General features: G+C 36.3%; 2 protein-coding genes across 2 annotated transcripts in view; one reads left to right on the top strand and one right to left on the bottom strand.

Annotated features, from left to right (window-relative positions):
• The window catches only part of NF1 (neurofibromin 1), a 294,673-nt gene that overhangs the window by 218,130 nt on the left and 61,564 nt on the right, over positions 1 to 14,979 (top strand).
• On the bottom strand, positions 2,738 to 13,167 carry EVI2B (ecotropic viral integration site 2B). The gene is made up of 2 exons (XM_033184287.1): positions 13,016 to 13,167; positions 2,738 to 4,615 (listed from the first exon to the last, which is right to left on the bottom strand). Exon 2 carries the CDS (start codon positions 4,592 to 4,594, stop codon positions 3,239 to 3,241), a length of 1,356 nt encoding a protein of 451 aa, XP_033040178.1. The 5' UTR covers positions 4,595 to 4,615; positions 13,016 to 13,167; the 3' UTR covers positions 2,738 to 3,238.

Here is a 14,979-nt window from a genome sequence, read left to right as displayed (position 1 = left end):
GGAGAGTTTTAAATTTTAGAAGTATTAGCACTTTGTCTTGATTTAAGTTTTAATTTTTTTTCCAGTTTGCCATTTATCTTTTGGCTTTGTTATGGTGAGGTGTGTGTGTCTATTATGCTCACGTGCATATGTATGACATTTAAAATTTTCGTATAATTTAATTTCCCTTTTTACTGCCTCTGGATTTTGAGTCTCAGCTAGGAAGGTTTTTTCCCACTTCCCGATTATAAAGGAATTCACTCATATTTTCTTCTATTACTTGGATAATTTCATGATTTATATTTAGAACTCTGGTCCTTGGTGTTTATTCTAATGTAATGTGAAGTATGGATCAAATTTTCTCTTTTTTCCAGATGTCTATCCAATGCTTGTTTCCACTGATTTGATATTTATTTCTGGACTTTTTCTTCTGTTCCATTGATCTGTTTGTTTAGTCATATACCAGTACCACAATGTTTTAGTTATAGGTTCCCAAAGGTGCTGCTTTACCTTTTTATCAGAATTAGGTAACAACAACAGTTAAAAATCACCTGCATTGGATTCATTTGTGTCTCTCACCAGTCACACCAAATAGAAGACTTACGTGATATTTGTATGTTTCAGTGCATGATGTAGGTGCTCTTTGGTCCTATATTAGTGAAAAGAGTGTTGAACCAGTAGTCAGGGAGCAAACTCAGCTTTTAGTACCGCTTCTAAGCATGTCACTTACTTTCTCTGGTCCTGTTTTCTCAGTAGTTAACAAACAAAAGGAGTTGAACAAAATGCTCTTCAGGATTGTGTCTGACTCTGGTTAATGCTGTTCTGGTTAAAAGCACCACTAGTATGTGGTGTGAACTTTAATCTACCTTTTATTCCCCTGTGCCTTGTTCTTTTGCAGTATTCATGAAATAGACTTTCTCTTCTGGATCTTAGTTCTTTAATCTTTTCTCTAAAAGATTTTTCCTTGTTCCAGCATTTTCTTCTGTCTTGTATTTATTAGTTTGTATCTCTTCCTGCTGATTAAGCAAGGATTGCCACTGTTTGGCTACTCAGCTTCCACTGACTTCATTGGGGAAAATTACATGCAGTTAAATGTGAATTGTTCTTCCCCCAGCAAAGAATTTCTTTAAAAAAGGAAAAAAGACAACATAAAAACCCAGCTGCTGCCAGTAGTCTGTCCTGTTATACAAAGAACAGAAAGAGAAAAGCTCCCTTTAAAGTACTTAAAGATACCAGACAAGACTATGATCAACTAATCAGTTCCTGTTTAATCTAAGAAAATTGGTATTTCCCTATTTTTCCCGGTATTTCTTTCAGGAAAGAAGGTGGTAAAAAGGGACAAAAATGTGGAAAGAACCCATTAAGTAACTGTCATAAATGTAAAATGACAAGAGTTATGATGATTTAAGGCATGTCAAAGACTTGGCCAAGTATAAAAACATGTCTTATTTACCATAACAAAAATTTTTAAAATTCAAAAGAATAATAGGAAATTATCAACTCCAGATTGCTGCTGGGGAAATTAGCTTTAAAAGTACAAAGTTTGGGCCAGGCACGGTGGCTCACACCTGTAATCCCAGCACTTTGAGGGGCTGAGGCAGGTGGATCACGAGGTCAAGAGTTTAAGACCAGCCTGGCCAATATGGTGAAACCCTGTCTCTACTAAAAACAAAAACAAAAACAAAAATTAGGCAGGCGTGGTGGTGCACACCTGTAGTCCCAGCTACTCAGGAGGCTGAGGCAGGAGAATCACTTTAACCCAGAAGGTGGATGTTGCAGTGAGCCAAGATCATGCCACTGCACTCCAGCCTGGGTGACAGAGTGAGACTCTGTCTCAAAAAAAAGTACTAACTTTGAAGAATACATGAAAGAAACTTTTTAATGAGGAAGACAAAAGATGTAATGTAATATGACAATAAGTATTATGCTTATTCAGGAAAAGAAGCTCAAGGAAGTGTTTCTACAGATTAAAAAATTAATGGTCAGTAAAGATGGCTTGAAAGATTTTAGGAAAAACATTGTACGTAAAATTCCTGTGTCCAAAACCCAACTGGTTCTTATTAAATATGGAGCTTTGTTAATGTCATGAATGCCAGTGCTATGAATAAATGCTATGTTCTATTCTGAAAATCCCAGAACTCTGAGTGATTCTCCAAGACTGGGCTACCATTTTATTCTAAGTGCTTGTTTCCCCCTGGAGTTAAATGGGACTAATGAGGAAGAGTATGTGCCTGTTGGGCAAAGGAGCACTTCTGCAGACACAGGCTGGCATCCCCAAAATCTCAGGCTGATGACCACTCTTGACAAAGATTGGGCCCATTCCTACTCTAATAACTCAGACTTACCAATTGTCAGATAATGGATAAAGATGAAATTCTGTATAAGAAAGGTGATTTAAGAGTGAATAGCGTCAGAAAGTATAAGTTTAGTAAAAAGTTGAGAATCATCTGTGTTTTGATAGTCTTTTTTCCTGAAAAAAAAAATCACCCAAAATCACCCGTATTTAGAATGAAACCATAGTCTTCTTTTTCTTTTTTTCTTTATAAAACTTGATTTTGTTTGGGTGTTTATAAAGAAGAAACTTTTTAAAGATGCTAGTTTTAAAATTTGTGCCTCCCCACGACATGATAGGAAAATATTTACATTTTATGATGTATCCTCATATTTTTTTCAGGGTAAATGTCTTTAACCCAACCCTTCAGTTGATGTTTTAACATGTTTGCTTTACTCTTCGTGATGAAACCAAGAAGAAAGTTTCTCTATTCTCAGACATGCATTTTAATCTCCCATTCCCACAAACTTGGAATATTTATTTAATACTTGAGGTATTAATTTAAAACTTGGAGTGTATACTTAGTCTCTTATTCCTCTCCACCCCAGTCTTTGAAATGGAAACATAAAAGTTTATTCACAATAAGTTTATACACAGCTTTTCAGGGAAAAAAAAACTGTACTGGGGTAATAATAAGTATATGTAGATTGTTTCAGAGGGATTAAATTATTGAAACATATACCATTTACATATGTAAAATATACTATACTTTAAAGATAGGTACTATAATTAGTAAATAGATTACTGTTAAATAACTTTTTTAAAAAATGTTTCATCTATGCACATGGGCTCTGAGTAGATTTCAGATAGTTCCTGAATAAAAATCAAAATTGACCATCAGTTGCCATTTTGTATATGTTAACATATAAAGAAAAACAAAAGAGTCATTTGAGGATGGAAGATCAGCTAAAAAGCAAGTTGTAATATTTAAAACAGTTCTGCAGGTGGAGGTGGCAGAGATTCATTAAGGTCTTGATCAGAGTTGGGAGGAATAGAGAACTCCTGACACTGGATCTCAAGGTTGGAATCTTCTTGATTTTTCATAAAATCTACCGGTGGCATGGGCAAGTTAAGTGAGTCAGGCGGGGGTGGAAATGATTGTATTATCTCAGATTTATGATCTCCACAATCTTGATTGAGACAGTCCAGAGATGGAGGGAAGCTAGTAGAATCATTTGGAAGAGGAGATACAATTGTCATTATGGGTTTGTCAGATTGGTTACTTTCCTGTCTTTCCAAATCCAGAAGGGGAGGTGGTGGAGGCAGATCTGCATCATCTGAAGAAGAAATAGCAGTTCCAATTGTTGATCCATCAGCACTATCTTCTGATGTAGCATTTACTTGATCTTTTGTTTTCTCTGTTTTGGGGTTGTTGGAGTCTTCAGTGTTTTCACTTGATTCAGACAACTTAATTTCTAAGTCATCTGCTAAAAGTGTGCTTTTGCTTGGTTTCCAGGGTGTAAGTGAAATGATTGATGTATGTTTTGTGGATATTTCATTTTCTCTCATGTTATCGATACAAATGTCAGGGGTTTCTCCATCAGCAAATGGAGATCTGCCTGCCCAATTTGGATCATTTAAAACTGGTTTCCTTAAGCATTTCCAAAGTACAATGATGATTATAGCTACCAACATGGAAGTCAGAAGTACACCAATTAGTATGGCAGCTGTTGAATTATAACTGTTTTTTTGTGGAGTTTGTTTGTTACTGGTAACATCTAAGATAAATCCTGGTGTACTCCTAGGTGAATTTTTGACAGTTGATATTGGTTGTGTAGATGGATTATGAACCGTTGGTGGTATTAGTTTTGTAGAAGGGATCTGGACAGTTGATGATTGTTGAGTGAAAGTGTAGACAAATGGCGGTGGTGGTTGTGTGGTAGAAGTATGGGCAGATGGTAGTTGTCTGGCAGAGGTGAACACAGCTTGCTGGGAGGAGGTGTTGGCCATTGGTGTTGGTTGTTTGGTGTTATAGGCAAGTGGTTGTCCAGCAGAAGTATGTGCTGCTGGTTTTTCAGAAGAGATATAGACAGCTGGTGTTGGTTGTCCAGCAGTGACTTTGGCAGGTGATACTGATTGTCTAGAAGAAATGTCGTTGAATTGCATTGGTTGACCGAAAGGATTCCCTGTTGTGTTTTGAGAATTAGCCAATACATGTGACATTAATGATGTGACTAAGGTAGGCTGTGACTGCTTCTCTGTTGTAATCGTCTCTGTCTTTGAAAAAAATGTATTGTTCAGGTGTCCACAAAACAAAATTAAGATGAAATATTTGGGATCCATTTCAGAATATTTCCTCCTTATCTATAGTGGGTTTAAAATGAAAGAGAAAGACAGTTAGGCGTCATTGGTGTCTAGTTAAAATTTTGACTTTTCATTATAATGCCTGGCATAAAGTAGGTAGACATTATTCCTAATTAGTAGTAGTTGATTAGTAGTTATTATAATTTAGACTTGATACACTGTAGGCTTGGTGTAACAACTCTTGGGTATACTCTAACCCATCATACAGCATTTTGACTTCGTAAGCAGTGGTCTCTCTTCTTTTATTAATACAAGTTCTGCACTTGGCTCTGCTGCCCCTCTAGCTTCATTATATTTCAGTACTTCACTTCAGTCATACTTCTCAAAACGCGTAGGCTCTATATGCTGGATCCATGTGCTCTCTACCTTTTTTCACCATTTACTACTAGAAATATATTGATTCTCCTGCCTTGAAGAACACCAGTGACCATCTATTACCTAATCCAATTTTTTTTTATTTCTTCTCTCCCCTCCCCTCCTTGACCACATTAGTCACTACGGTTCCTTCACTAATATTCAAGTAGCTTTTTGTAATCAGTCTTCCTTTCATGTTACTCTCACTAGCTCTTTTTCTTCTGCCTTCTAAATATGGTTGATATTCAGTCCTCACCCTTACCTACTTCTCTTTTTTCCTGATTCTGTAAGATTTTAGTTCTCAGCTTTATGCCACAATTCCCAAACTTCTACCTCCAGTCTACATCTTCTTTGTCCTAATTCTATTTGTATGACTTCTTGGTGGATGTTTTTATATATATATATACACATATACACACACACACACACGTATGTATATATGTGTATATGTGTGTATATATATATAAACACACATATATATATCTCCATCCCACTATCAGGAAATTTAACATATTTAAAATGGAATTCATCTTTACCCTCACAACTGACTCTTCTTCCGACTTCTCTTTATCTGTTAATGGTACCTCTAAGTTTCTTAGGCACAGACACAGAGTCTATTAGTAATCTTTGCAGCATCCTCAGTGTCGCTATAGCATGGTAGCCTGATGTTAAGATTGCATATTTTTAAAGGATTCAATTCAACTCAGAGTCCTAGGCTTAAAAATCCTAGAGTGATCTCTGAATCTGGTGGAATAAATTCAATCCAGTTGGTCAAGTAGTCCTGCTGCTGCTTTCATTCATTTATTGGTAAATGCCACATTTGTGTGGAGCCCTGCTCTAGGTTTAGGAGATTTTAAAAAATTAAAAAAAAAAAAAAAAAAGATAGTTACTGCCTTCAAGTGTTTCAGATTCTAGTGGTAGAAGCAAACAGTAAAAGCCAGGCGTGGTGGCTCATGCCTGTAATCCCAGCACTTTGGGAAGCCAAGGTGGGAGGATTTATTGAGGCCAGGAGTTCAAGAACAGCCTGGACCACATAGTGAGATCCCATCTCTAAATAAAAAGAAGAAAGAAAAAAACCTAAAAAATAATTACAATAATTTTTTCTTTCTTTGTTTCTTTTTGGAGACAGTCTTAACTCTGTCGTCACCCAGGCTGGAGTGTAGTGGCGTGATCAGGGCTCACTGCAAACTTCTCCTCCCGGGTTCAAGTGATTCTTCTCCCTCAGCCGCCAAGTAGCTGGGACGCATCACTACGCCTGGCTTACTTTTGTATCTTTAGCACAGACGGGGTTTCACCATGTTGGCCAGGCTGGTCGAGAACTGATCTCAGGTGATCCGCCCGCCTCGACCTCCCAACTTGCTGGGATTACAGGTGTGAGCCACCACGCCTGGCCCAGTTACAATAATTTGATAAGCTTTCTCATAAAGGTATGCAGGAGAGGTACAGAGAAGTTAACCTAGCCTGGGAAGGCTTCAGTGAAGTAAAACTGGAACTGAATTTTAAAAGGTCTGTAAGAACTAATTAAACAAATTTCCAGCCAGGGAGAGCAACAATGTGGGCACAGGAAAATAAGGCACATATGAAAGTTTGGCAGGTTGGGCTTTTTCTGGGAAGTGGTAGATGCTAAAACTTGGAGAGTTAAGTTTCAGTTCTACTTCTCCCATCTAACTACCTATCTAACCATGAGAACTAGTTGCTTAACCTTTCCTGTTCTCAATTGCCTTTTCTCTAAAGTCAGGAGTTCTACTGAGACAATTTGCAACTTTTAGTATAATATACTTGTTTTGCACATCATCAAACACAATGGCAACCATTTGGTTATCTCTTAACATTAGAGAATAGAAAATCTTAGGGTGTTAGATATTGGTATACATGATTAGAAACTATAGTTCTTCTCACTCATAAGCCTATATTTAGAGAGATTTGATGTTCTGTTGGAAGGTGCAGTAAAGGTTTTACAGATTACCTTCTCAGCGTATCTAAATAGTTTTCATTGCTTACTCCTCTACCACTTGGTACACAGTGAAGATAAATGACCCTATTTTAGTAGAAGAAAAGGTATGTCATTTTTTTTTCCTATACGAATAATTTAAGTCTAAATTTTAAAACAGTTCTCCTTTGAACTCTCCTGCACACTGCTGAATTAATCTTAAAAGCATGCATGATCAGGTTACTCTTCCCTTGCTTGAAGGTTTTCTCTTTCTGTTAAGATAAAACTTCCTTTTTTTTTTTTTTTTTTTTGTCTTTTGAGACAGAGTCTTGCTCTGTCACCCAGGCTGGAGTGCAGTGGCATGACCTTGTCTCACTGCAACCTCTACCTCCTGGGTTCAAGCAATTCTTGTGCCTCATCCTCCCGAGTAGCTGGGGCTACAGTAGGCATGCACCACCACACCTGGCTAATTTTTGTATTTTTAATAGAGACAGGGATTCACCAAGTTGTCCAAACTGGTCTCGAACTCCTGACCTCAAGTGATCTGTCCAGTTCAGCCTCCCAAAATGCTGGGATTACAGGCGTGAGCCACCACGCCTGGCCTGTTAAGATAAAACTTCTAAATTGAATTTTCTTCCTTCTTGCTTGAGTTAACCAGTCCAGATTCACATATCATGACTGAAACTTCTTATCCAGCCAAATGCATCCCTTTCCCACCTTGCATACTTTCTAAACACACGCTTTCCCCTGCCAAAACAGACACTTTTATGCTGTTTTTTACCATGCTCAATGGTGTTTTTTGTTTGTTTGTTTGTTTTTCCTTCTTCCACACCTAGCCTCTTCCTCTTTCTGGCTGCATATCTGAATCTGTCCTCATCTTTCAGACCTCAGTTTAAATTCCCCTTCTTAACCCAAGTTCTCGGTGACCGACTACAGCCCAAACAGATTAGTCATTTACTGAATTCCCCCTAGCTCTCATTTATTGTTTTTAATGGTTCCTTACATAATTCATGTATGTCCCTCATTCACACTTCTATTCTCTTAAGTAACTGTGTTTATTTTTTATTACTTTTCACATTTTCTTATACCTACTTCCCCGAACAAGATTATAAAGAACCTTGAAGAAGACAGAAAGGAGAAAGAAAAATACTTATCTAGAGCATACTATGTGTTATACTATCTCAGCTTTGCATACTTTATTTCACCGAATCTTGACTTTATGAGGAAGGTAAGGGGATCTTTTATTTACAGATAAAGAGACAGCATCAAATGAGTTAAACAGTTTGCCTGATGTTATACCACTGTAAGTGACAGATTGGGAGTTTGTGCCCAGGGCCACCTGATTCCAAAGCATACGTTCTTCTTACTACCCTTTATTGCCTCATGTTTTTATGTTTTGATTTCTTTGTAGTATAATGCCTTATATATTAGGAGTACAGTAAGCATTTAACCTGTATTGGGCTTCTTGATTCCTTTCCATTTTATTTTTTGCTTTTTACTAGTACTTCTACCAGAATATAAGCAGAGGCAGTGAAATCTAAATTAATAAATTCTGCTTTTTATCCATTTTGCAAAAGATTTAAAAGGGAAAATGTGAACACTTTTGGCACAGATATAGGGATCTGAATCATCTTTAGATGGTCATCATCCATGCAGTTCCTACCCATTATTCTTATAGATTACAAAAAAAAAAGGGAGGGGGCTTCTTTAAAAAATGGAAAAAATTCTTATTCTTCTGAATTTCATTTTTAAAATGTGTTTTAATGCTATCCAAAGCATCAGAAAATACAAGCCATGAATTGTCTTTAGCCAAAAATGTTTCCTCTTTTGTGACTTTGCTTAAAATAAGGAAACCATACGGTTCCTCTTTTCAGTTAGCTGAAAAAGGAATTAGAGAAGGAAAGAGCCCAAACCGGAACATAATTATAAATCCATGTTAGTTTGTAAGATCAATTTTGATAGGCTCCTATCCTCTAATGTCAGTAGTAAGCTGGTGGAACCCTCCATGTATGAGATTTTCACTTGTCAGTTAATGGTTATGGCAATATTAAAACCAAATTCCATTTTTTGCCTATCCTAACACTTTCTACCACACTTCAGTTAGCTTTTTATCCTCCTAGGATCTGCTACATCAGAATACTAGAAACCATATTAGAATTCTATGATGGCAGTTCAGCATAGTCCAGAGAAGGAGGAGAAAGATTTAAAAGAAGAAGAAATAGGGAATATAGTAGTGGAAAAAACTGACTTTTTTCTCAGAGGTAATGAGGCCAGTGTGTGGAAGGTTATTTAGCATACACATTTTAAAATATGTAAGTGGTGTGTACCTGAAATACCAACATTTTTCTGTAGGGAAAGAACAATATTGGGCAGGGGAATAAAAAGGAGAAGAAGATTTAGAGTAAGATAAAAGGCAATGCAAAGAAATACGAATAACACAAAAGAGAAAAAAAAAAACTCTAGGAAGCAGCAAACAGAAAAGAGGAAGGTCAATTGACTAGAGAAGATACAGAAAAGAAGAAAAGTTAATAAACAGCTGAAAAAAAAGCAGTGGTTATATAATTAGCAAGAAGACAGTGTAGATGATTGAAGCAGGCAAAATGAAGAAGTTGGGGGTAGGGGGAGATGATTGAAGTAGATGAAAGAAGCAACGGCAAAATGCTGCTCTGCCGTGGCTGGCCTGTGTTTGTGAGTGTAGGGAGCCAGTAAAGAGGAGCTTGCTTTCTAAAATGGAGGACCAGAATGAACCATCCGTTCAAATTCATTTACCTTTCATTTCAGGCTCTCCTGTCTGCTGTGAGTATCCTTACCATCCTCTCCCCCACCTTTTTTTCCTGACACTATCCAAAAGTATACCTAGCAATTACACCGAAGAACCCGTGTACGTGTGTACATTTTATATAGAGTTTTTCTATAAATCCCTTAGTCTGCTGCTCAAGCAAATACCAAATTTGTCAGCCCTCATATGCCAGTATTTTACTCATTATTATAGGCTGGCACTTTGATGAGGTTTAAATCTGTGATTTTGGTTCTTTTTCTTTGCTGAATATTTAGAGTATTTTAAAAAGAAAAACATAAATGTAACTACACATTTTAAAGACAGTTACAGTGAAGCAAGAGTCCCCATGTATAAGACATGTTCTTTTTTTCTTTTTTTTTTTCTTTCTTTCTTTCGGAGACAGTCTAGCTCTGTCACCCAGGCTGCGGTGCAGTGGTACAGTCTCAGCTCAATGCAACCTCCGCCTCCTGGGCTCAAGCGATCCTCACACTTCAGCCTCCCTAGAGAAGCTAGAACTGCAGGTGCGTGCCACCATGCCCAACTAATTTTTGTGTTTTTTGTAAACATGGGGTTTCACCATGTCACACAGGCTGGTCTTGAACTCCTGGACTCAAGTGAACTGCCCACCTTGGCCTCCCAAAGTGCTGGGATTATAGGCATGAGCCACCAAGCCAGGCCATAGACATGTTCGTATAAATATAGTGCATAAGTACTTAAAGGGTCCAGCATTTAAAATTGATGCTGTTAAGTTGGATATGATAGGAAGTATGCCATTGTCTTTTAAAGAGAATCAGGATTTGGAGAGTATGTCCTAGACAAAAGGCAAATATAGATAGCTGTATCAATTACTTTGATATAATAAAAGTTGTGCTGCAAACATAATAGATTAAAATTTAGCAGTAGTATTATCTCTGACTAGTGAAGTTTTGAAACGATAAAGGAAAAAACCAGCCATTCTGCATCTTGAGGAAGAGTGGAAAGAAAAATTGATCTTCACCTACAGTAGGAAGTATTTGATGACCATCTTGTATCATGATAGTGACCATTTACTGAGCACCCACCAAAGGCTAAGCAGTGTCCTATTTTAATTAGCTAGGTGGTGGTTTTTTCATCCTGCAGATAAGGAAACTGAGACACCAAGATGTTGGGTAACTTGGCAGTATCACAGCTCTAAGTAGTGGCACTAATACAAAAATCATGCTAATGTTGTGCCAGAATCCTTTCTTTCTATCACATTTCACTATATGTGCTATACTGTCTTTCATAGAAAAGTTATGAAATAGAAATGCTTTATGAAGGAAGGAGATGTGAGTTGGCGGGAGTTATATGTAAAGTAATTAAAGTAAGTTTACTGAAATTTTTTTTTCTCCTTTTTTTAGTTTATTGAAAATTTTATGGTGATTTTTTTAAAGCTTGGATGTCGAAAGGCATCAGATTTATATTTCTCAATTCAAACTTAATCAGAATTAAAGTTCCCTTCTAAATAGAATTATGTAGGAATTAGCTGGAAAACACAGGCACTACTAGTAAACTTTAGTTTTGGGAATAATCCTTTAAAAACATGTATGGGGCCAGGCGCAGTGGTTCCTGCCTGTAATCCCAGCACTTTGGGAGGCCGAGGCGGGCCGATCACTTGAGGTCAGGAGTTCAAGACCAGCCTGACCAATATGGTGAAACCCTGTTTCTACTAAAAATACAAAAATACAGGCATGGTGGCGGGTGCCTGTAATCCCAGCTACTCAGGAGGCTGAGGCAGGAGAATCTCTTGACCCTGGGAGGCAGCAGAGGTTGCAGTGAGCCAAGATCGTGCCACTGCACTCCAGCCTGGATGACAGAGGGAGACTCCGTCTCAAAAAAAAAACAAAACAGCAACAAAAAAACAAATGTATGGGATTCTATGATGACAAAAACACACCGTAAGGATTCATGGGAAATTTTTTAGTTTAATTTTATGAAATATGATAGTGAAAAAAATTTAATAAGATTTTATGACTTAATATGCATAATGAAATAAACTAAATATTAGAAGCAGAAAAATACATAGACAAGCCTAATCTGAAAAAGAGATAAATATCTTTATTTTCTGACTTCCACAATAATTACTTAGAAGAAATCCTTCTAAGAGAAAGTCATGAGTATTTATTAAGTATTGAAATGGGATATCACCCACTATGAACATATTATTCCCTAAAATTGCAAGTGTGTGTAAAATACTCTTTGCAGTTTTTATTTGCCCATTTTACCCACAGCAAGCATCTTTTGTGCATATTAACAATTTTCTATTGTTTATTCTTTGGGTTTCTTCTATCTTATGCTATGTTCCAAAGTCTCATAATATGACATAAACACATAGGTGATATTAATATATGCATGCATGTTTGACTATTGACTAACACTTTTGGCTTAGTAAGCTTTCAAAATGAACCATAATGTTTTCATGTCATCATTATTAAGTATAAAAATCTATATGTAAAAAATAAAGCATGTATAATAATAATGAAGCACATATAATAATAATAATATTAATCAAATAGCACATCTGATTTCTTTTTCTTTCTAAACTAAGTGAAGGTGACCATTCTTACTATGCAAACTAAAGGGGATACAAAAGTTTTAATTTATGGATTATATTATGTACAGGAAAATTTTATAAAAAGTACCTTAGAACTTTTAACAATTAATATTTTGGAGGTTATAAATTCAGTCATAGCCTGTGGAATCTAGTTATGTTTCTAACCCTTACCTTTATCTGCCATGACCATAGTTTATTTTTAATTATAAAACTAAGGTTAACAAATGTGACTGTGGCTGGAAGCAGTGGCTCACTCCTGTAATCCCAGCACTTTGGGAGCCAAGGTGAGCGGATTACCCGAGGTCAGGAGTAGGAGACCAGCCTGGGCAACATAGTGAAACCCCATCTCTACTAAAAATACAAAAAAATTAACCAGGCGTGGTGGTGGGCACCTGTAATCCGAGCTACTTGAGAGGCTGAAGCAGGAGAATTGCTTGAACCCAGGAGGTGGAGGTTGCAGTGAGCCGAGATCATACCACTGTACTCCAGCCTGGGAGACAGAGTAAGACTCCGTTTCAATATATGTCTCTGTGTGTGTGTGTGAGATTAAATAAACTTAAAAGGTCTTATACAAACCTAGGTGAAAATGTTTTTCTGAGGCAAGCTGAACACTGAGTATTTTTTAATTCTATGCAACAAAACCACAAAAACCTGTTATAGACATCTTTAGATTATCAGAGTTTAAGTTTCAAACACTAATGACAGTTTTTAAAATAAATTTTATATAAAGCAAGATCAAACCAAATTGTGTAAAAATTTTCTTACCTCAGCTGTTAACTTCTTTTGCAGAATGCTAAATTCTTGTTCTAACTGCACATTTTGGTGATTTGGCTAAGAAAGGAAAATGGGTGGTTCAATTCAGATTTAAAATGTTCCTCTAGCAAACTGAAATAGCTTCTGTAGAAAAAGAGGAAGTTTATCAATAGCTGGTTCCGGAAGTGCAATAAACCACAAAGTGACTAAGAAATATATTACTTTAACAGAATTTATTTTGAAATGCATTTTGGAGCCCTATGATTTGAGTGCTTTTAATTAATCTATGTAAATAAATATTTGAGATGCTCTAGTAATATGATTATATAAATTAAATATTTAGGATGGAGTCCTGAAGAGAAAATTACATGTTCTAAGAAGAAAAGCTGCCATTTGGGTTATAGTGAGATTTCTTCTCATAAGAAGTGAGTGATGTGTTCTGTTTACTTGTATGACCATAGGCAAGACTCTGCACTTCTGAGTCACCATTTCTTCTTCTAAAGGAATATTTTATTGGGTTATTGTGAGGATTAAATAAGATAGCATAATATAACATGTATAAATGCCTCACCCACTGTAGGTAACCACTAAATGTAATGTTATTTCCTCATAATATAAAAAGTCCAGGGTAAAAGTATAATTACATTATTTTGCAAATGACAGGATTTCATTCTTTTTTATGGCTGAATAATACTCCATTGTGTGTATGTACCATATTTTCTTTATCCACTCATCTGTTTATGGACACTTAGGTTGCTTCTAAATCTTGGCTGTTGTGAATAGTGTTACAACAAATATGAGAGTGCAGGTATCTCTTTGTACTGTTTTCCTTTCTTTTGGGTATATACTAGCAGTGGGATTGCTGGATCATATGGTAGCTCTATTTTTAGTTTTTTGAGGAACCACCAAACTGTTCTCCATAGTGGTTGTACTAATTTACATTCCCACCAACAGTGTACGAGAGTTCCGTTTTCTCTACATCCTTGTCAGCACTTGTTATTGCCTGTCTTTTGGGTTAAGCCATTTTAACTCGGGTGAGATGATGTCTCCTTGTAGTTTTGATTTGCATTTCTCTCATGAGTGATGTTGAGTACCTTTTCATATGCCTGTTTGCCATTTGTATATCTGTAATTAAATTATTTTGCCCAAATATTTTACTAATGACTTTTGAGTTCAAGTTCACAACCATTTATTTGGTTGCCCACACAGTAGTTACTTCTCAGTGGAAAATAAAATAAATTGGGGATCATTTTTTAAATAAGAATTTAACTAAAGTTAACTTGTTACTAAAGGGTAGTGAGGAGACGGGGAGATGGTGTTACCAGTTAATTAATGGGTACAAAAAACAATAGAAAGAATGAATAAGACCTATTTGATAGCACAACAGGGTGACTATCGTTAATAATTATATGTTTTTAAATAACTAAAAGTGTAATTGGATCCTTTGTAACACAAACGATAAGTGCTTGAGGGAATGGGTACCCCATTCTCCATGATGTGATTATTTCACATTACATGACTGTATCAAAACATCTCATTACCCTTTAAATATATACACCTACTATGTACCCACAAAAATTTAAAATACAAAAAATTTTGAAGTTAACGAAACAAAGTATATTGAAAAGAGTGAGTCCATCTGAATAAAAATTTCTTTGGGTAAGTCACCTTTCCTCTCTTGAGAAATGGAGATCATAATTCCTAATTTATAAGCTTATGGTGGAATTAAATAAATGTAATGTGCCTTGCATGGTGCATATTATAGTAGATATGGAATGTGTTAACCCATGCACTGCTGTTTCCTGGTCACTGCAGGAAATACAGGTTATTATGACCTGGTTCTTAACTTCAAGGTACTTACAGCTTGGTGCAAAAAGAATAGATTTTTTTTTTTTAACGGGCTCCTACTATAAAGCATAATATACTCATATGCTATATAAAGCTTTTGATTCACTGATTTTTGGAAGTATTGTTGT

Source organism: Trachypithecus francoisi, unplaced genomic scaffold (genome assembly GCF_009764315.1).
Source record: "Trachypithecus francoisi isolate TF-2019V2 unplaced genomic scaffold, Tfra_2.0 Lachesis_group20, whole genome shotgun sequence".
Classification (NCBI taxonomy): Eukaryota; Metazoa; Chordata; class Mammalia; order Primates; family Cercopithecidae; genus Trachypithecus; species Trachypithecus francoisi.
This window is presented reverse-complemented; position numbering and strand designations above follow the sequence as displayed.

Coding starts and splice junctions, on each gene's coding strand:
- EVI2B (XM_033184287.1), bottom strand. CDS start 4,594: ATGGATCCCAAATATTTCATCTTAATTTTGTTTTGTGGACACCTGAAC.